General features: G+C 38.5%; 1 protein-coding gene across 1 annotated transcript in view; it reads left to right on the top strand.

Annotated features, from left to right (window-relative positions):
* PNLIPRP3 (pancreatic lipase related protein 3) overlaps positions 1–19053 on the top strand; it is a 49066-nt gene extending 30013 nt beyond the window's left edge. The window contains exons 6-12 of the mRNA XM_012448091.2: positions 2304–2423; positions 2508–2630; positions 7306–7424; positions 10129–10261; positions 12402–12513; positions 17743–17910; positions 18176–19053. Of these exons, the coding sequence (XP_012303514.2) occupies positions 2304–2423; positions 2508–2630; positions 7306–7424; positions 10129–10261; positions 12402–12513; positions 17743–17910; positions 18176–18239 (839 nt within the window). The 3' untranslated portion in view covers positions 18240–19053. The remainder of the gene's footprint in view (positions 1–2303; positions 2424–2507; positions 2631–7305; positions 7425–10128; positions 10262–12401; positions 12514–17742; positions 17911–18175) is intronic.
* Positions 19054–22122: the final 3069 nt, after the last annotated feature.

The raw sequence follows: 22122 nt of genomic DNA, 5'->3' as shown, positions 1-22122 counted from the left end.
GGTTCCACCCCCCTCTTTGTGGACTTAAGTTATTTGTTCACTTTTCTTCAGATCTTGTCAACAGAACGGCTGTGCTGAAATGCACCCCTTCCTCCCTGGCCTCCCATTTCCTTCTAACTGATGCCCTAACCCATTGCATCCCTCCAGATCCAAGCTCCACAAAAGCTGAAAGTGGAGTGATTGCATTTCCTTCGAGTTCATTCTCTCCTTGACCCACTGCTACCTAGCTTCTTTCCTCAAAACCACTGTTACCAGATCACTAGTGGCTTTTTATGGAGCTCCACCAGACCTTTTGACTGTATTTTACTTAACTCCTCTGCAGAATTTGCCCCAGTGGACCCCTCCCACCTTGCTGAAGCGCTCCCTCCTCTTAGCTTCTGTGATTTCGCATCTTCTTGGTTGTCTTTGTTTTTCTGACTCCTTCTCTCCAGGCTACTTCATGAGTTTCTTTTCTTTTGCCTTTGCCTATATGTTAATGTTCTTCAAGGTTCCATTCTAGGCCCCCTCTTCTCTCCTCTTCTTTTTCTATGATTGCTCTTTTAATGATTATATTAGTCAGAAAAATAAAAAAAAAAACATGCAAATCCGATGACAAGCTAAGTGTGCTGAGGCAACACACATCTCAGAGTGATAATACAGACATTCCTTCCTTGCTCATGCCACATTTCCATGGGGGTCAGTGGCAGTGCTGCTCTGCATCCTCCCCACTCCAGGACCCAGCCTCTACATCACAGCAAAGGGATTGTGCCCAAATATAAACCTGATCATAAATCTCCCCTGCTTGCAAGCTTGCAACAGCTTCCCATCGATGACATCTTGTCCAAACTCCTTGACATGGTTCAGGTGACATCTGGCTTCTGCTACCAATACTGCCTTCATCTTCCACCAAATCCTAGGGCTCTACACACCAGCCCCCAGCAAACTAGTTACAGTTTCCCAAACATGCTTCTCTTTCACCTGGATGCATGTACCTTCTTTCTCTCCTCCCCTGGGATGCTGCCCACTTTACCTTTGCCCTGGCCAACTCCTCTGGTCCCTCAAATCTCTGCTAGTGTTTCTTTTTTTTTCTTTTTTCTTTTATTTTTTTTCTTTTTTGAGACAGAGTCTTGCTCTGTTACCCAGTCTAGAGTGCAGTGGAATGATCTTGGCTCACTGCAACCACTGCCTCCTGGGTTCAGGTGATTCTCCTGCCTCAGCCTCCCGAGTACCTTGGACTACAGGTGCCCACCACTGCACCCAGCTAATTTTTGTATTTTTAGTAGAGACAAGGTTTCACTATCTTGGCCAGGCTGGTCTCAAACTCCTGACCTCATGATCCACCTGCCTCGGCCTCCCAAAGTGCTGAGATTACAGGCGTGAGCCACTGTGCCTGGCAGTGTTTGTTATCTCTTGCAGAAGCATGTCCTAATTCTCCAAGACTGGGTTATATGTCGCTTCTCCATACTTGGATAACGCTTATATTCACCACTGCCTCTGCATGGAGGACACTGATTGGAGTGCATTTCCCACCAAATGAAAAATCCCTTGAGGACAAACCAAGGTCTTATTCCTCATATCTGAATGCTGAACCTAGTTCCTGGCACATACTATGTGCTTGACAAATAATTGTCAAATACAGAAATGATTAGATATGTGAAAGATCATAACATTTCAAAGACTCTCCGCTATCTTACCTTTATTTTATGCATTTGAACATGAGGCAATGGGATGAGAGTCTGGACACCTGGCCTCTTAGTCCAGTTTGCTTCCAACATATGGTAACCTTGTCAAGTCACTTCATGTCTCTGGGCTTCCAGCTTTTCATTTGTATTATTATTAATAAAAAGTAGAATTAAGTGAGCCATAGCTGAGGACAAAGATTCTGTTATTTTAATTCTGTTGCTTTGTAGATTCATCTTTACATATTGAAGAGTGGTTGTGTTTTAAATTTAATTTAATATACTTTTTTGCCTACAGATGTTGCTTTTCAAGATCCTTTGTAATTCATAACCTTATCGTATATATGGTATTCCCTATACAGACCCTAGAATAGCCACTGTGATTTTTTTTAGTTTGTTAGCTGTTTTGGCATTGTCTCAACATAGCATTGCTTATCTGTAGAAACCTGACATTCAATATATAGAGATCCTGTATTTATATATCTAGGTTATGTATCTGTATTCTTTCTGAGTGATATTTGACTGATAGAAATAATACAGGAAAAGACACTTTGCTTTCACCATCTATGCTCCAAAGTCACAACAGTATGAACGTGCACTTCCATAGAACATGTCTTGGTTTCATACGCATTGTGCTTTCTCTAGGGTTGGACCCAGCTGGGCCATTTTTCCACAACACTCCAAAGGAAGTCAGGCTAGACCCCTCAGATGCCAACTTTGTTGATGTTATTCACACAAATGCAGCTCGCATCTTCTTTGAGCTTGGTAAGTTTTTAGCAGAATCAGAAACTTCATTGAAGTATAGAGGAGATTTTTTAGAGGCATTTACCCTGTTTTTATTTATTTCAGGTGTTGGAACCATTGATGCTTGTGGTCATCTTGACTTTTACCCAAATGGAGGGAAGCACATGCCAGGATGCGAAGACTTACTTACACCTTTACTTAAACTTAACTTCAATGTTTATAAAAAAGGTAAATACTTTGGGAGGACAAGGTGGGTGGATCACGAGGTCAGGAGTTCAAGGCCAGCCTACCGAATATGGTGAAACCCTGTCTCTACCAAAAATACAAAAATTTGCCAGGCATGGTAGCATGCACCTGTAGTCCCAGCTACTCAGTAGGCTGAGGCGGAAGAATCGCTTGAACCCGGGAGGCAGAGGTTGCAGTGAGCTGATATGGCTCCACTGCACTCTAGCGTGGGCAACAGAGAGAGACTCCATCTCAAAAAAAGAAAAAAAAAAAAGGTAAATACTTTCTAAAATATGAGTGCTACTGATATATATTCACTGAGCTCTCTCCTTCGATGGGATCCACATACTTCTGTGTATAATAGATGTATAAAATATATTTTCTCCCAAAACACAGTTGCATATAAGAAGCTCTCCCAACAGTTATGATTGGCAAGATCAGGTACTGTGTCTTAGGTAACTTTGTATCCTTGATGTCTTATGCAATGTCTAGCATATTGGAGTCACTCAATATAAATAAGGAAGGTATGTTATTCACTCAACAAATATGTATTGAGTATTTACTATGTGCTAGGCATTATTCTAGGAACAGCAAATATGGAAATGAATGCAAAAGACAGAAGTCCCTCCTTGATGGAGTTAATTTTCTAACTTGTTAGGAAACCAATAAATAGCATAAGAGCTAAGGAGACAAAATAAATCATGGAAGGGGGATATGAGTGTTGGTGACAGTGAAGGTAAAAATAAAAGAAGAAAATTGTTGATAGGGTGGTGAGGGAGTCCTTATTGAAGAGATAACCTAAAGGAGTTAGCCTTATAGATACCAGGGTAAGTCTTACAGACACGGGGCAGAGAGGGGGGATTCTTATAGACACCAGGGGGCATTCCAGGCCAACAGGGAAGAGCAAGTGTAAGGGCTAAAAACAGGAGTCAGCCTGGCAGGTTCATGACAGCAAGGAGCCTGTTGTGGCTGAAACTAGGTAAAAGGAGAGAAGTAGGGCATAAGGTTGGAGATGGAACCAGGCAGAGGGCAATAACACAGGACTTCATGGATTGTGGAAAAGACTTCAGCTTTTACTCAAGTGAGATAGGAGCCATGAGTGGGTTTTGAGCAGAGAAGAAACATGGTTTGAGTTATTTGTAAAAGCATCACTCTGGATGCTGTAATCACAAATTAAACAAGTAGTATATAACTTTTTATAGTAGTTTCCAATAATAATAATTATAATATCTGTATGGCATTTAGTTATAAGGCACCAAAATGTTATTATTTGGGAGTTTTGTTCTTCCCTATCTCTATATTTCATCATGTAAATAATGAAATATATTATCCATAATATATAATAATACATAATAATATACAGGTATGATGGATAATGGATACATGGATGATTCTGCATATCTCACATCTCAATCCCATGTAGTCAAGATATCAAGGGGTTGAAATTATTTGCTCTTTCATTTGACTGTCATAGAGGAAAGATACACAGATCATAGTATTGAGTGTAACTCAGGTATCTACTTCAGTAGAAATAAATTACAAAGCTTTAATATTTGCTCTGAAAGAGTAAATTTGATCAGAAGTATGTATTCGTAATGACTACATTTAAAAAACCCCACACAACTGGCTAATTTACAGATGCACAAATAAGAATTAAAGCCAATTTCACCTAGTTCAGATAAGCAAAATTCATCCAAAAAAGGCATGTTATAAAATTTATTTCCCTCATTATTTTCTATATTATGACTGTGAATCCTTTCTATTAGGACAAACTATAGATCAGAAGACTTCTTTACATAATTAATTATTATACACAGATCATATGAAATTCTATAAAAGATTAATTCAATTAAAACATACATTTATCGTAAACTATCATTTTAAGATATTTTAAGATTTTCCACAACTTTATTGGATTAAAAGAACATTTATCATTCATGCTAAATCTTTGGATGGGTTTTAAGACTTCAAGATATTCTGTTTTACATTAAATTTGTTACTATGAAATCATTACTTTTAAAATTAATAGTTTGCTATATTCTAATGAACCATCTTGTCTAAATCACAATTAATTGTGAATATAAATCTATAGATATACAGAGACCTAATGTAAGAGAAGTCTTTGTTTAATAAAAAAAGATGATGCCAATTATTAATCCATGCTGACAGTATTACATTATTTCTGAAATTATGCTGTCTCAGTTCTCTATTATGTAACAAACCACAGTGAACAATTATAAGAACAATTATTTTATGACCAGCATTCTGAGGGTCAGAATTCAGGCAGAGTTCTGCTGAGACTCTGTTTTGTGTGGTCTTGGCTGGAGTAACTTAGGTGACTGCATCCAATTGGGGGCTGAGCTGGGCTAAGCTGGGTGTGGAGGTCTGAGGTGACCCTCCATGTCTGGAACCCTGGGACTTGTTCTCCTCTGTTAGGTGGTCTATCACCCTTTAGGACCTCTCTCCCCAGCCAGGTAGCCTGGATTTTATAATATGGCAACTGGGTTCCAACAAAGTAAGACTGGACGCCAAAAGGTGTCTTAAGGCCTTAGAACTTAACCAATGTCAGTTTCTCCACAGAACTGATCTTGGTTCTTTGCTCCTAGGCAAAGCAAGTCACAAGATCAGCCTGTATTGGGGCAGGGGTATGAAACCATGCTCTCCATGTTGAGAGAAGTGGTTACGTAATACTGCAAATGGGTGAGGACCTAGGAAAGAGGCATTTGTTGGAAGTGATTTTACAGAATAATGATACTGCATATGCCAAAATCAAAATCTAGTTTCTCAAAGACAGGCTAAGCTGTGTAGGTCATTGAAAGAATAGTCCATGCCGTTCAGTAAAAATATTGTTATGTAAGATAGAAGAAAACATAAATGGCTGGGCACAGTAGCTCACACCTGTAATCCCAGCACTTTGAGAGGCTGAGAAAGGAGAATCACTTGAGACTTGAGGCCAGGAGTTCAAGATCAGCTTGGGCACAACATAGCGAGGCCCCATCTCTAAAATTTAAAAAAAAAAAGAAAGAAGAAATGACTAGAATGCTATGAAAATCTTGGAATGTGCAGATGTATTTAGATATTATTATTATTCCAATAATCGTAACTATTGATGGCAATAATGTCATGCTTGATAATGACAAAAGTAACTCATTTTTAGCATTCTTTATAAACCCCCCCACCTGTCACACCTTTAACTTAGCACTGGTTAGCATTGCTGACTGTCTGGTGGTTGAATAGGAGGGAGTTCTGTTATTCTTGCAGAAACAGAGAGACAGTCTTAATTGGTCTATGGTAGAAATACTATATACACAGGGATACTGTGTCAGAGATCCTAGTGACAGGATTTTTTCCATGCTGCTTTGCCAGCCAGAGACCTCCACAGTCTGCAGTGCCTCTGCTTGAGTTTCACTTGCACCTGCTGGGCTCACCACCAGATTCACTCCACCCACTCGGGCTAGCAGCGTATGCCCAGCTCACTCTGCTGACCTAGGATGCCCACTGCTATAGTAGGGTGAGTGTCTTCAAACCAGCACAGGCACTGGTTCCATGAGAGGCTGTGGCTGAACCAGGCATACTGCAAGCAGCTTCCACCTTGGGCGCCAGCTTCTGGATGAGGGAAATGTGGTGGTGCCCAAAAACTCTGAGATGCCAGGAACCTTGGAGCCCCAAAGGGCGTGTTACAGTATGTTACAGCTCTGGCTTAGGGAACCCTGAGGTCTGGGCCCCCAGGAAATATCATAGCTCATTTGTGTTACAGCTTATTTGTTCCTACCATCTGCACAGTTTATCAAACAGGAGTGTGTCCTAGATTGTTTGGTCCCATTGCTCCACTCTGGCCCTCAGCTCTTGGGCTGTCCCAGCCCCACCTCCACTTCCTGTCATGTGGTATGGGGGGGCCACAGTGTTATAGCAGCTTTTTTGGCACCTGCTGTTTGGTCGATCTCAGGTTCTTGTCCCAAGTCCAGGAAGAATGGGGTTACACAGACACCTGAAGAGTGAGCAAGGCAGAGAAGAGTTTTATTGAGTGACAAAGTAGCTCTTGGTGGAGACAGGAACCCAAACTGGTTAGCCCCTACCTGAAGGCAAGTAGTTCCCAAAGTGTGGCTGAGTCTGGGGTTTTTATAGGCTCAGAATAGGGGAGGTGTGCACTGTAGGTAGCCTTGGAAAAAGCAACATTTGATTGATTAAAAAACATTGTTCAGAAAGAACCAAAAACATTATTCAGGAGAGACTGGACAAAAAGGAATGGAAGTTCTCACTCTGGTCAGGAACTTTACCTGGAACTGGCAGCTTGGTCTTCAGGCTTTACTTTGTTTTGGGCTTGAAGGTCAGGTTTCACTGGACACCATCCCTATCTGCCTAAGAAATTGTTTGCTTCCTGCCACTATCACTAGGAAGTGACTCAGTGACTCAGTATATTAGTGTCAAAGCACAAAGCCATCCGCATTTGCTTTTGTTTATTTCCATCTCTTGAATGTCCCTTTTGAGTCACATAATTCTTTGGTACAAAGAAAATGACATGTAACTTTGATAAATGTTGTACAACGTCTAAGCCTAGACAAAAGGTCTGGCCCTCCCAACTCAAGAGACTGCCACTTACAGTTAGTCTATCTAAGAAATGGTTCATGCTACCAGTTATCAGTTATTATTATCAGTTAATTGGCAATTATTTTCACAGAAGTGGCTTCCTTCTTTGATTGTAACCATGCCCGAAGTCATCACTTTTATGCTGAAAGCATTCTTAATCCTGATGCATTTATTGCTTATCCTTGCAGATCCTACACATCTTTTAAAGCAGTAAGTAAATCATTTAACTTGGAATTTAATTATAAAGTAATTTTTTGAAACACAGTCATCCAGCTAAACATTAGGGCTTTGTGTAGGTGGCAAAAACAATGCACCTACCATTTTGGGAAATAATGGATTGTTTCTGTGCTAAGTACTGAACAGTAGCTGGGATTGCTAGAGGGTTGAAATAATTCAACCAACTATTTGTATTCTGGTTGTTTCAGCTCTTTTGAAGATTATATACAATTTTGCTTTTTTGGCCATTTGTTATGCAGTAAGTAGATGCTACTGTGTAACGGGCATAAGTCTGGGGCAAAAATTTTTCTGCATATATATTTTAAATGTCATATTCAAAGATGCCCTAAGAAGGCTGAACCAATCAATAGCTACAACCAAACATATTACTATTTACTTAAAACATGAAAATTATTTTATTAAATTTTAATTATTTATACAGAGCAGAACTAAGGCATAGATAGCTCACAAGAATTCTACACAGATCAATATGTGACAAAACACAAAATATTATTTTACTTGAGTAAAAGAAAGAAAATCTATTTTGTAGAGGGAAGTGGAAACGATCTTCATTCTTGTGTTTAGAGACCTAATCCCCTGTTTTATCACAGTAGAAAATGTGGGCTATTCAGCTGAAGTTTATGGTAAGTAATAGCACTTTGTGAATAAGTTCTGTGCTGGGACAGGAGTAAGCATTTCCCTCCTGCTACAGAGCTTAGCAGGTGGACGTGTTTAGGGCATCCTCTCAGTTTCTTGCCATTCTCAGAAAGATTGACAGCCAAACATTAGCATTTCCTACATATCCTCCTTCTCCCCGACCTCTCTCTTCTTCCTGCCTCGGCTGCTGCTCTGAGCACCCAAGGAATCCTGGCATTCACTTCTAGTGGAAGCAGGTCCTTGGAGTCATTGTATATTTCGAGATAAGAGAGTTGATTTGCCAAATTGGAGAACCCTTAGAAGCTAGCTCATGCCTCATGGATGCTAATTGTTGTTACAAACTATAGAATGAATCAGTTTCCTTGACATATTTTATTGTACTATACCCAAATAGTCATGCAATTAAATTAAAGTAAGTCAGAGCCAGCTGTGGCATGCACCTGTAGTACCAGCAACTTGGGAGCTTGAGGCAGGATATCCCTTAAGCCCAGAAATTTGAGGCTAGAGTACGCTATAATCACGCTTCTGAATAACAACTGCACTCCATCCTGGGCAAAAAATTGAGACCCTCTTCTCAAAAAGTAAATAAATAAATAAGTAAATAGGATGATACTGTAGTCCTAGCCTAAATATCCATGGTTTATTAAATTAAAAGTTCAAAGCCTAAAATAGCAAATTCTCAAGCACTGCTACCCAGATTTTTTAAATGTTCACATTTCATTCATTTTCCTTTAGATTTTTAAAACATACAAATAAAATTAAAGAAGCAAAGTGCCTTGTATTCCTTCCCCTAAGGCAGAGTTGAATTTGATATACATCAAATAAATGCTATTATGTTGTAAGTATGTTCTGGGTTTGCTGTTTTCATTAAATATTATAAATAAAAATTTGAAATCCACATTCATGTACATAGATCTAATATATTTATTTTATAGGAATCATCCATAATTTATTGATTCATTCTCCTACTAATGTGAGTTTTGATTGTTTCCAGTTTTGTTATTAAAAGCAATGTCTACCAACTCTGCCATCTTTGTATGTCTCCTTATGTACTTGAGTGGAATTCCTTCATGGCATACAACAGAGATGAAATTATCAAAGCATACATGCATTTCCTTCTTTATTAGACATTACCATTACCAAATCACTGTTTAAAATGTCTATCAATTGCTAAAGAAAAATAAAAATGAAGGCCACAATTTAGATATAACCCAAGGCCACCCAAAACCACATAGCCAAAAACAAGTCATCCTGATTTCCCAGAAACACTAACACTAATCATAAATGAAACACAAAAACATGAGCTTTACCTCCTTGTCAACATGATTCAGGGAAATTAAACCAATCAGCTATTGAAAAGTCACCATAAATATCTCTACTTGCCATAGAGAAGAATGTTAATGTATAATAGCCAGTCACAAAAAAGGTCAAAATACTTCCGCCTTTATGCTTTATAAACTATCCTGTGACCACTGTAAGCAGGGGCTTCTTACCATTTTCAGTCTGAAGTCTCCCAGCTCAAGGACTATTCTTTTGTGTGCACAGCAAACTTTTAAAAACTTGATCTGATTATATCTTTGAAATTTTAAAAATTATATTCCAGACTAGGAATGCAGTGAAGAGCAATACAGCTTACCATTAGAAGTGAATGAGAATTCCCCTATTACATGTATTCAGTATTGCCAATTGCTTTAATGTTTGCAAATCTGCTGAATATGAAATTATATCTTTTAAAATTAACATATTCCTGACAAATCATAAGATTGAACATCTTTTTTACATAGTTATTAACTATTTGAGTTTCCTCTTCTGTGGATCGTCTATTCATATTGTCTACCCATTTTTCTAATAGGGACTTTCTCTTTTTCCCTCAGTTGCTTTTATTTTTGAAACCAGACGTGGTGGCCTGTTAGGCACTTATAAAATACGTATACTTTATTTAAATTCCGGAGATGTATTATTATTTACTATTATATCACCAGTTTATTAAAGGGAAGCATTTCTAATTATTAAGTAATCACCTCTTATTTTCTGTCATCAGGGAAATTGCTTCTTTTGTCCCAAAGAAGGTTGCCCAACAATGGGTCATTTTGCTGATAGATTTCGCCTCAAAAATATGAAGACTAATGGATCATATTATTTTTTAAACACAGGGTCTCTTTCCCCATTTGCCCGTAAGTGTTATAGCTAAGTTTTGTTGTAATGCTTTAAGATACTTATCTTTAAAAATTCAACAGTTTTTATTGAGTGTCTACTAAATAACTGGGCATTGGGCCAGACTGGGAATTCAGTGAAGAACAACACAGCGAGGTCATTAATTGAGTTTAGGCTAGTGGGAAAGACAGCAAGTAAAATCTCAGTTCCAATCCTGAGTAATAAACTTTCTCTTAGGAAACAGTCAAGATATATGCAGAGCATAAAGGTCAGGGAGTCTTTCGAGGAAAGGAGATTTCTAAGCTGACTCCTGAAGGAAGAGTAAGAGGGGAAAGAAAAGGAGGAGTATTCTAGGCAGAAGGGACCACCTATGTAAATTCCTGGAAGTAAGAGAGAGCAGAGACTGAAAGAAGCCCCTGCTAGGATTGTAGAGACCAGCAGGACAGTGATCAGAGATGAAGTGGGAGAGATAAATTGGGTCAGATTGTGAAGGAAGGGTCTTGCATCCTTGCAACCCATGTGGAGAGTTTGGATTTTGTCTGTGGGTGAATGGAAAGCCATTGAAGCGTATTAAGGATTACTGGATTTTTTTTTTTTTTTTAGAAAAATCACTTTAGTTTCTACATGGATTAGAAGGTCACAAGATGGAAGCAGGTGCCTGTTAGACAATTGTTCCAACAATTCAGGCAAGATAAATAGAAGTAGAGAAGTTGTAAAGATAGTCAGAAGGTAGAAGTGAAATGGACCTAGGTGAATAGATTTTAAAATGCAGAAAAGCAAGGAGTTAAGGACAATTCTGGCTGTGGATGATGTGCCATTCTCTCAGCTTGACAACACAGGAAGAAAAGCTAGTTTGGAGTGAGATGATGGGCTGGTTTCTAACATATTATGTTGGAGCTGCCTTTATGGCTTGAGAAGAGTGTTTGCCCTATGAGGCAGGTAGAGATAGGGATCTCAGCCTCTAGAAATAGATGTGGTCTACAGATAGAGATTTGGGAGTCACTCAGACTGTAATCAGTGTGGTGAAAGCGGATGATGTCATTACCCAAGAAGAATGTGCCAGAACAGAAGGAAAGAGAGCAGAGAAGGAGGCCCCTGCAAGGGAGACTAAAGAATGGTTAGAGAGAAGGAAGGTCAGCAAAGGTTACCATTAAAAGAGCCAAGGAAAGAAAGATGAGGAGGAAGAGAGAAGGCATGCATCACACCAAATATTTTTATAACTTTCAAGAATGGAAGTCCTGTGTCTTCTTTTGTTTATGCCCTTTGTATTGTGGTCAAATGAGACAGGGGCCCACAGAGGCTCACTGGATGAAGAAACAATTCAACCTTTAGTGAGCTTGGCTGAGGTGGCTTCAGTGGAGAGATGATGACAGGGAGAGCCAGATTCCAGTAGAATGAGCTAAGAAGAGAAGGAGAATTATTTGGCAATGATTAACTCATGAATTAAAATTTCTCTCTGGTAGGTTTCTTTCCCCTTTCAATTCTTTTCAAATAATCATATGAAGAATTGCATTTTTCAGTTTGTTATTAAGCATACAGTAATTTTAAAATTCCAAATAAAAGATCTGTGTAGCTCGAGATGTAAAAAGTTACATTTGGCCATTTGCAAGGGAATTACCCTACGGACAGATACTATCTTGATCTATAGCTATGTTGACTGGGCATTCTTAACACATATCCCTGCAGGAGAAGAAGAATGACTCACTTTGCCTCTAAATGTTTATAAAAGCACGCATCTTCTTGCCCAATAGGTATTCTAGATTTTTCTGGATTAATGGTCACACTATGGCAAAGAAAAACTTGGCTGTAGAAAGTATACATACTATATATGTGCCACACAATACAAAGGAAATAGACAAAAGAAGACACAGGACTTCCATTTTTAAAAGTCATAAAAATGCCTGGAAAAATAAAGAATTTTGTTTTAAAAATATTATTAAACTATTTATTCCAGAAAATTAAAATGTGACCCTTAATATGTATTTTTGAATGTAGTTTTTCACCAAATTCACTGAAACTAAAGCTGTATATTTGCACAGATATGTACAGTACTGTTCAAATACAACCCTGAAAATTTTATTTCTATTATAGGGCCCAGGATGTCATACTTCTTATGTGTTTTTAACCCTTTCTCTTCCTTTCTTGTTTCCTTATATCTAGGTTGGAGGCACAAATTGTCTGTCAAACTAAGTGGAAGCAAAGTCACTCAAGGGACTATATTTCTTCATGTAAGCGGGACAATTGGGAAAACTGGGGAGTTTGCAGTTGCCAGGTAAGCAGAGTGAGAAACTGACTCCTTGCACAGGGCGGAGGGCTCAGTAATACTCAGTGAGACTGGCTCAGTAAACTGTTGAGTCTTCTCTTTTTCTATAATTCCACAGGCTACCATGTTATCTTTGATTTTTCTTTTTACTTCATGTTTTCCAAATATAAAGTAGAAATCATAATATGTGTTTTCTCTACAGTTTCAACTAGAAACAGAAAATGTTAGGAAGTGATAATGTGAAAAATACAGATCTAGCAAGTAAAAAAATTGGATAGTAGTCAAAGTACATTTTTAAACCCATTCATTTAATATTATACAGATATAAGCTTTATATTTTTATTTGTGTGAGTAACAAATAAAATATTTATATAATTTCTGGATTTCTAATAAGCGAGCTAAGTATTACCCATAGATACAGGACATGTGTTGGAATGGTAAGAGGTAAAAATAATTCAGTCAGAGGTAAAAATAACTCAGTTCATTTTGTATCTTTTGCTAAAGCCTTATTTTATCTTGAGATTTTCTTAATCTTTTATTTGTTCAGCCTTAGCATTTTTGTATTGTGTATTTCATGTCTATTATTTTATTATGTAATTTATGTCAGAATTAACATTATACATACTAATTAGATGCAACCTTTTTTGCAAACAGATGAATGGATTAGGTGTTTTATCTCTGTGATTTCCATCATCCTCAAACACTGGGCACAGGCACGAAAAGCAGAGATTTGTGGATATTTTGTCAGTTGAGAGATGCATCAGTTTTATCACTGGCAGAGTTTCTGCACATCTTCTTGCCTTGGTGCAACTGCCTGTAAATAGTAGCTCAGTGAGTGATGATCTGGATCCTGGTTGGCACACATGCTCCAGCCCACCCTTCTAGCCATATCTCCCACCATTTGGCTTTGTTCTACCTTCAGTTCAGCGAGGTTACACTGTTTGCACTACCCAGCACTGAATAGATCCCACCCTCACCTTTCTTCCAGACCTTACCCATGCTGTTCTTTTTTTGCAAATACTTTTTCCTGTCTGCTGTTTTGTTTCTGCCTATTCTTTATGGCTCCATCAAGCATCCTTCTGAGAGCAGTTGAGTACAATCATGTGCCTGTGATTTGGAGGCGCATAGACACTGGATAAAGCTGTGTGATTTGTGCCCTGGACAGAGCACCTAACCTGAGGCAGCTGGTGATGAATATGCAGTTTCTGCCTCTTTTAAGATTTGTGAGAGCGTTTCCACATCTCTGTTCTTCTTTCGGTAATGGCTGAAGAAGCTGTTTGTAATGATGCTGCATAGTTACCCAATCCTCTTTTAAAAATAAGTAAGCATTGAAAGTTCACAACAGATTTCTCATCTTGAAATGAAGTCAGCTAGCTGAATTTCTATGCTGATCTAGTTCTATTCTTCAGACAACCTTTATAAGTCCAGTTTTTCCATTCTCATGGATAGGAAGAATCAATGTCCTTAAAATGGCAATATCAATAACTTGAAAAGACAGATCTGGAAAAATGTTGATAGTATATAAGATATATTTTTAATCCCATCCATTTAATATTATACAAATATAAGCATATATTTATTTGTGCAAATCACAGATAAGTAAGATGTTTATATAAATTGTGAAATTTCTTTTTCTTTTTCTTTTCTTTTTTTTTTTTTGTGAGATGGAACCTCACTCTGTCACCCAGGCTGGAGTGAAGTGGTGCGATCTTGGCTCACTGCAACCTCCGCCTCCCGGGTTCAAGTGATTCTTCTGTCTCAGCCTCCTGGGTAACTAGGATTACAGGTGCCTACCACCATGCCCAGCTAATTTTTGTATTTTTAGTAGAGACGGAGTTTCACCATGTTTGCCAGGCTGGTCTTGAACTCCTAACCTCAAGTAATCCACCCACCTTGGCCTCCCAAAGTACTGGTATTACAGGCATGAGCACCGTGCCTGGCAAAATTGCTGAATTTCTAATAGACTATCTAATTCCCAAAGCAATTTATAGATTCAATGTTATCTATATTAAACTACCATTGAGTTTCTTCACAGAGCTAGATAAAATTATTTTAAAATTCATATGGAACCAAAAAAAAAAAAAAGATCCTGAATAGCCAAGGCAATCCTAGGCAAAAAGAACAAAGCTGGAGGCATCATGCTACCTGACTTCAAACAACACTACAGGGCTACAGTAACCAAAACAGCATGGTACTACTACAAAACCAGTCACATAGACCAACGGAACAGAATGGAGAATCCAGAAATAAGGCTGCATACCTACAGCTATCTGATCTTTGGCAAACCTGACAAAAACAAGCAATGGGGAAAGAATTCCCTACTCAATAAATAGTGCTGGGATATCTGGCTAGCCATATGCCGAAGACTGAAACTGGACCCCTTGCTTACACCATATACAAGAATTAACTCACGATGGATTAAAGACTTAAATGTAAAACCCAGAGCTATAAAAACCCTGGAAGATGGCTGGACACAGTGGCTCATGCCTGTAATCCCAGCACTTTGGGAGGCTAAGGCAGGCAGATCATGAGGTCAGGAGATCGAGACCATCCTGGCCAACATGGTGGAACCCCATCTCTACTAAAAATACAAAAATTAGCTGGGCATGGTGGCACGTGCATGTAGTCCCAGCTTAGGCAGGTGAAGCACTTGAACCTAGGAGGTGGAGGTTGCATTGAGCTGAGATCACACCACTGCACTCCAGCCTGGCAACAGAGGGAGACTGCATCTAAAACAAAAACAAAAACAATACCTGGAAGACAATTTAGGTAATAGCACTCAGAACATAGGCACAGGCAAAGATTTCATGATGAAGATGCCAAAAGCAATTGCAACAAAAGCAAAAATTAACAAATGGGATCTAATTAAACTAAAGAGCTTCTGCACAGCCAAAGAAACTGTCCACAGAGTGAATAGACAACCTACAGAATGGGAGAAAATTTTTGCAACCTATCCGTCTGACAAATGTCTAATATCCTGCATCTATCAGGAACTTAAAAAAATTTACAAGGAAAAAAAAAAAGCACAAACAACTACATTACCAAGTGGGCAAAGAACAACAGACGCTTTTCAAAAGAAGACATATACATGGCCATCAAGCATATGAAAAAAGCCTAACATCACTGATCATTAGAGAAATGCAAATCAAAACTATGATGAGATACCATCTCACACCAGTCAGAATGAATATTATTAAATGTCAAAAAAATAACATGCTGCTGAGGTTTTGTTGAAGGTCTCAAAGACCTAGAGGCAGAAATACCATTTGACCCAGCAATTGCATTACTGATTATATACCCAAAGGAATAGAAGTTGTTCTATTATAAAGACACATGCATACATATGTTCATTGCAGCACTGTTCACAATAGCAAAGATGTGGAATCAACCCATATGCCCATGAATGATAGACTAGATAAAGAAAATGTGATACCTATATACCATGGACTACTATGCAGCCATAAAGAAGAATGAGATCATGTCCTTTTCAAGGACATGGATGGAGCTGGAGGCCATTATCCTTAGCAAACTCATGCAGAAACAGAAAACCAAATACTACATGTTCTCACTTATAAGTAGGATCTAAATGATGAGAACACACGGACACATAGAGGGAAACAACACACTCTGGGACCTATCAGATGGTGGAGGGTGGGAGGAGGAAGAGGATCAGGAAAAATAACTAATGGGTACTAGGCTTAATATCTGGGTGATGAAATAATCTGTACAATAGACCCCCATGACACATGTTTACCTATATACCTGCTCATGAACCCCTGGTCCTAAGTGTTAAAAAAAAACCCTCCAGCTTCACCATAGGTTATATCTTAGCTAATTGGGCTTTTAATGACATAAAGGGCTGCATTGTATGGGCACTAAGACAGTTCATGGAATAACAGAAAAATTACCCTTGGCTGGGTGCAGTGACTCACGCCTGTAATCCCAGCACTTTGGGAGGCCAAGTAGGGGGATCACAAGGTCAGGAGATAGAGATCATCCTGGCCAACATGGTGAAACCCCATCTGTACTAAAAATACAAAAATTAGCTGGATATGGTGGCGTGCGCCTGTAATCTCAGCTACTTGGGAGGCTGAGTCAGAATTGCTTGAACCTGGGAGGTGGAGATTGCAGTAAGCCGAGATCACGCCACTGCACTCCAGCCTGGCGACAGAGTCAGACTCCGTCTCAAAAGGAAAGTTGCCTCTGGTAATTAAATCAATTAATTCTACTAGTAATATAATAAGATTGACCCTAGGAATAGCAACATTCATTCATTTAGCAAATATGTAGGTCCCTACACTGTGCCAGGAACTGTTCTAATTGCTGGGAGTTTGAGTAGACAAATGATACATTAACAGAAGAATAGTTATAAGTTGTGAAGAAATTAGGCAAGGTGATGTAGTATGGAGCAACATGGGGACAAATTTGGATTGGACTGTAACTTAATCATTTACTAACTATACCATAATTTATGTTACCAACACAACTAAAAAAGGGACTGTTTCATCAGAAGGAGAATATTAGCAATGGCTATAGGAAATTGGAGTCAGAAAGCTCTTATGGAGGTAAGAGATGTTGGTTTGGGTGCCACGACCAATCTAAGTCACAGTGGAGAATTTTTGCATGATGAAGAAGAAATATGACATTGGTCTCACTTTGGCTTGGATGGAGCATACCTTATGCCTTGAGAGACAGCACCTCTCTCTACTCTATTGCCATGATGAACAAAATGTCTTTTGATCACTAGCTTGGTTACCCAATTCCTTTTATGTGGTTAAAGAAGGTATTAGAAGAAGGGCATGGGAGCATTCTGGTTAATCAAAGGGAGGCATTTCCCCACTGTGAATTGGTGAGCAGGCTCCTGGTTTATATATAAGCCTTATGTAAATTTAGTCCACTATTGACAGTTTCTTGCTTTACTGGTGTCAGTATTATCTGGATTCTGATACTACGAAACCGTCACCAGGTCTTTCACTATGGAGAAATCACACTAACACCTCTCTAGGTATTCTCTAAAAATCACCTAGCCAAGCTTTCCATTTATTATACCCTTCTTTCAAACTTCAGAACCATGCTATTTTGAGATGCTGATCAATACACATGGAAAGTATAAATCTCCTGCAAGCAATTGCTAGCAAATACAAGTGTCTCTTCCATAGTACATACCCAGTTGTGTTTTCTTTCATTCAGCATTGTGAATACCCAGTGCAAACTTAGGAGTCTTATTTTTGTTTACAGTGGAAAGCTTAAGCCAGGCATGACTTACACAAAATTAATCGATGCAGATGTTAATGTTGGAAACATTACGAGTATTCAGTTCATCTGGAAAAAACATTTGTTTGAACATTCTCAGAATAAGTTGGGAGCAGAAATGGTGACAGATATATCTGGGAAATACGGATATAAGTAAGTATTACTTTTTCCTTTTCATTTTCATAGTTTACATTTTATAAATGGTGTTTTAAGTCCATAGATAATTTGAAATGTGCAAGTAGTATAAAAATTTATAGACTTTGAAATTTTGCAATTGAAGGAAAATTTAAGAAACCAATGCTGTATTTGCAGAAGTGTTAGAAAATAAGAATTACTCATTAAATCAGGGGATCTACCAATGTCGTCTTCTTCCCTGGCATCATGTTAAAATTCCTTTTTTTCTTTAAAAATTTTTCAGATCTACATTCTGTAGCCAGGACATTGTGGGACCTAATATTACCCAGAACCTGAAACCATGCTAATCTCATACACAGTCTTGATGGATTTCTTTAGAAGGAGCAATGAATAAAAATGTTTCCTTCCACCTGGCATCCAGACCAAACTTGACTCTTGTAAATACTCAGAAAAGAACAGGTTTGTTTCTTTTCTGTGCAGAATGTTCATCTCATTGCACCTTAAAAACACACTGAACCCTGGGACTAAAGATAGTTCCCATGATCTGTAGGAATCTGGGTATCAGTGACAAAATAGAGCTGTTTGGGAATTTTCCTGAATAAGAGGAGGTGATGCAAATGTATGGTGAGTATATAAAGTCACTGGACAAAAGTGAGCCTCTGGTTTGCTGAGTTTTTGAAGTACATTTAGAATATTTCCAGGTATAATAATCATTGTTCTAATATTATATAAAACTATTTGTTATGCTGTTAAATCTCAGTGAGATAAATTATGACTATAGTGCATGGTATATAGTAGATTATAACCTTGTGGTTGTATAATCTTGTGGTTGTATAACCTTGATGTGTCTATCTAATAATAATAAAAACTAATGAGATTGCACTAGTATTTCCAAGGTGTTCCTTGATGTTCAGGGTGTGCATAAGAGAGATTTTGGAGGTTATCTGTTATGTGTTCATCAGTTAGCAATGGGACCTAAAGTTCAGCAACCCAGGGTATAGCCCCCTACCTCCAAAAGTCACTGCCACAGGAGAATTACTCCTCTCCCCGGGGCCTTGAAAGCTCTATAATGAATTTGTATTTAGCCTCAAGTGAGCATTTCATTTATAAAGTACTTGAATAACACTTTGTTCTTGCAATATCAATATTATAATATTTAAATGTGCCAATTGTGGTTTTTTTCTTTATTTTGCTTCAATTTCTTCTAAGTCAGTTGTCCTTAGCCAGAGAAAGGAAGAAATTTATATTTTCATTTGCTCTATTTTCTATCACTAGGCCCAGTGTTTAGCCTATAGGCCTGTGCAATAAATATTGTTAGAAAGAAATGATGACAGATACTCTGCAAAGAGCTTCTTGATTCTCCTTGGCACCTCCCTACCAGCTGAACCTTTGGAAGGACCTGTGAGTGTACATAAATAAACCTGTATTGTGGTGGAAAGCAGAGAAGAAAGTGGGATGACTCACTTTGCAAGTGAGGGATGGAAGATTGCTGAGGGGGAGGAGGAAAGCAGGTTCAGGCACATTTGATATGATCCGGTGGAGTCTACTCTCATGAGTGGGTTGCACATATTCAGACCTAGGCCACCCCGGGAGCAGAGTGGCTATGAGTAAGCTCAGTAGAAGGGACTGATCCATACTGAGTAATTGTGTTGCAGTCCAGCATTCATTAGCAAGCTGGTGGTGGAGTCAGCACCGACCCTAGAGGAGAGCAGTCCTGCTGAGAATAGCTGTCCTGAGCCTGCTCAGGTCCCAAGTTAGAGGAAGAGGTACGGAGCCGCCGTGGCATTAGGCAGTCTGAGTACTAGCAGCCTCCTTGCCCAACAGGTCTCTAGGCAGGCTCCTTCCAGGCTTGAAAAGACTAATGGGAGTCAATTAACTTCTGAGAACCCTATTTTAATAAAGTATAGACTTAACTGTCCGATAGTTCTTAATATCTGTCTCTTTTCTTTGCATTATTAGAATGTGTGAGGATGAAAAATAGTGCATGAACTATCTAGGCAAAGGAATTCCAAAAGTTCAAGGTGATGCCATTATTTTCTGTGTGTGCTATTCCCTAAGGAATCACTAAAAATATATATATATATATGATTCCCTTTCCCTCTGAGTGCCCTGCATTATTGTAGCATAGCAATTTTGGCCTACTACTGTTTGGGCAAGGACTATTAGGGAATCATTCTGCTTCCTGAATGAATGCTGAAAATGACTTCCAGTCTAATTACCCATTACTTCCTCCACTGTCTGTAACTATTGACTCATACTCATGCCTTGTCATATCACCCACAAATGCTCACCTCCAAACTCGCCAAGTGGAATGTCCTCTTTGACCACAGCTGCCTCCCCTTCAGGCTTGCTGAGTGACTTTTTTTTTTTTTTTTTTTTTAATCGTTAGGCAAAACCTTAACCTTGAATGTATTCAGATTTCCTTTCTCTGGGCAAGCACCTGAAGTGCTGTTGGGATGGTCGTACCACAGAGAAGATGGATGTAATTATAAGCTATATCATTTGCAAGTGATCAACAACCAGTCACTAAGTCAAATGGGAAATTCTACTCATTTGCTCCATCCCACAGCAGAGTTCATCACTGTTGTCAACTCCTTCCCACTCTCTCTTTTTAAAAATTAAAAAAAAAAAATTATTTGTAGAAACTTTTAAATCTTCACAACAGCAAAGAAAGTAGTAAACTAGCAGCCCCAGGTGCCTGTCACCCAGTTTAACAATTTTCAAATAATTGCCAGTCCTATTTTGAGTTCACACAAACACACTCCCTATTTTGGTTTTGTTTGTTTTTGCTGGAGTGTTTTAAACCAAACCCTAGACATAATGCTGTTTCTCCCATTTATACTTTAGTATGTATCTGCAAACAATAAGCTTGTTTACTGTAACTACGAAATGAATTTTATAAAAATTGATAACCATTTTTAAGTGAATTTGAGATTAACTGAAAAGTTGATAGTTATTTTAAAGTATCATTTTATATTCAAGTTGAATTGAAATCTCCCTGATTGTCTCAAAAATGTCTTTTGGCAGTTAGTTTGTTTAAACTGGGACCCAAGCAAGGTCCACACACTACGTTTGATTGACATGTTCCTAAATCTCTTCGTCTGTAGCAGCTTCCCCTCCCACTTCTTCCACACTGTTAAATAAACCAGATCACTCATCCTATAAAAATGCTCACATAAAACTGATGGAATTCCTCTGGTATCCTTTAATGTATTTCTGTATCTTGTATATGTCCTGTAACTAGTAGTTCATTTGAGAGACTTGGTGAGATTCAGGTTCTTGTTCATTAGACAGTGGGGAATGTCCACATGCCTGGTAGCCTACAGCATGGGTAATTTTCACACCTTGCTTATTGCTCTCAAGTTAACCTCTGATCCTTTTCTTCTTTTCTTAAAGGACTGTGTATGTAATAGCATTTTACACATTTGAAAGGGTTATACCAATCAGAGTTGTAGATAAAATAGAATATTGAATGGCTTGTAATCTGGTTGCGCAATGGTAGGCTAAGAGGAGAAAAGTACCTGGGAGAAGGTTTACAAGGGTTTGTGCTCCAGGACTGGAGGAAAGGGGCAAATATTACAGTTGTGTAAAGATCAAGTTATGCAAGAAACACTGACTGACCCCTGCATTATGCCTAGGGCTAGGGAAGTAGAGCAGAAGCTAAAGGAATATTCTGACACCTAGTTGAGTTGCATTTGCATGGCTATTTATTTCCCCAGGCTTATCAAATAGGAGTGAATAATAGAAATTACCCTGTTCAATAGAGCCTTCAGATTTTGCTGACTCTGCAACTCTCCAGAACAAGCAGGGGGCCTTAGGAACAGGAGAATAATAATTCGTGCCAAGTTATTGTTTTCCAGCCTTTTAAAACCTAAGCTTGTGTTAGATAAACAAAAAATTCTCATGTCCCTCCTGGGGTCTTCTCCACTTGGTAAAAGCAATCTTTTTTCCATAGACCCTCTGGCCAAGACAATTTTGTAAATCTTCACTTTCTGTAGATTGTGTAATAAAAATGATAGATGTAGTTTGTGTTGTGCTGTGTTATATTTTTTCCCAAAACTACGTACTTTTAATACTAGATGGGTTTCTTTATTTTAAGCATGCTTTTCTATGAGTTCTGCTCTACGTGATTTGAGTTTTATACTCAGGAGAGTGGAGTCTACTAGATTTCATTCTAATATGGGAGACTGAATGTCTACATAGGCTGGGTCAAAGATTTTTGGCAAATGT

Source organism: Aotus nancymaae, unplaced genomic scaffold (assembly GCF_030222135.1).
Source record: "Aotus nancymaae isolate 86718 unplaced genomic scaffold, 86718_ANA_hifiasm-v0.15.2.pri h1tg000010l, whole genome shotgun sequence".
Lineage (NCBI taxonomy): Eukaryota > Metazoa > Chordata > Mammalia > Primates > Aotidae > Aotus > Aotus nancymaae.
The sequence above is the reverse complement of the archived record's forward strand: the minus strand, read 5'-3'. Positions and strand labels throughout refer to the sequence as shown.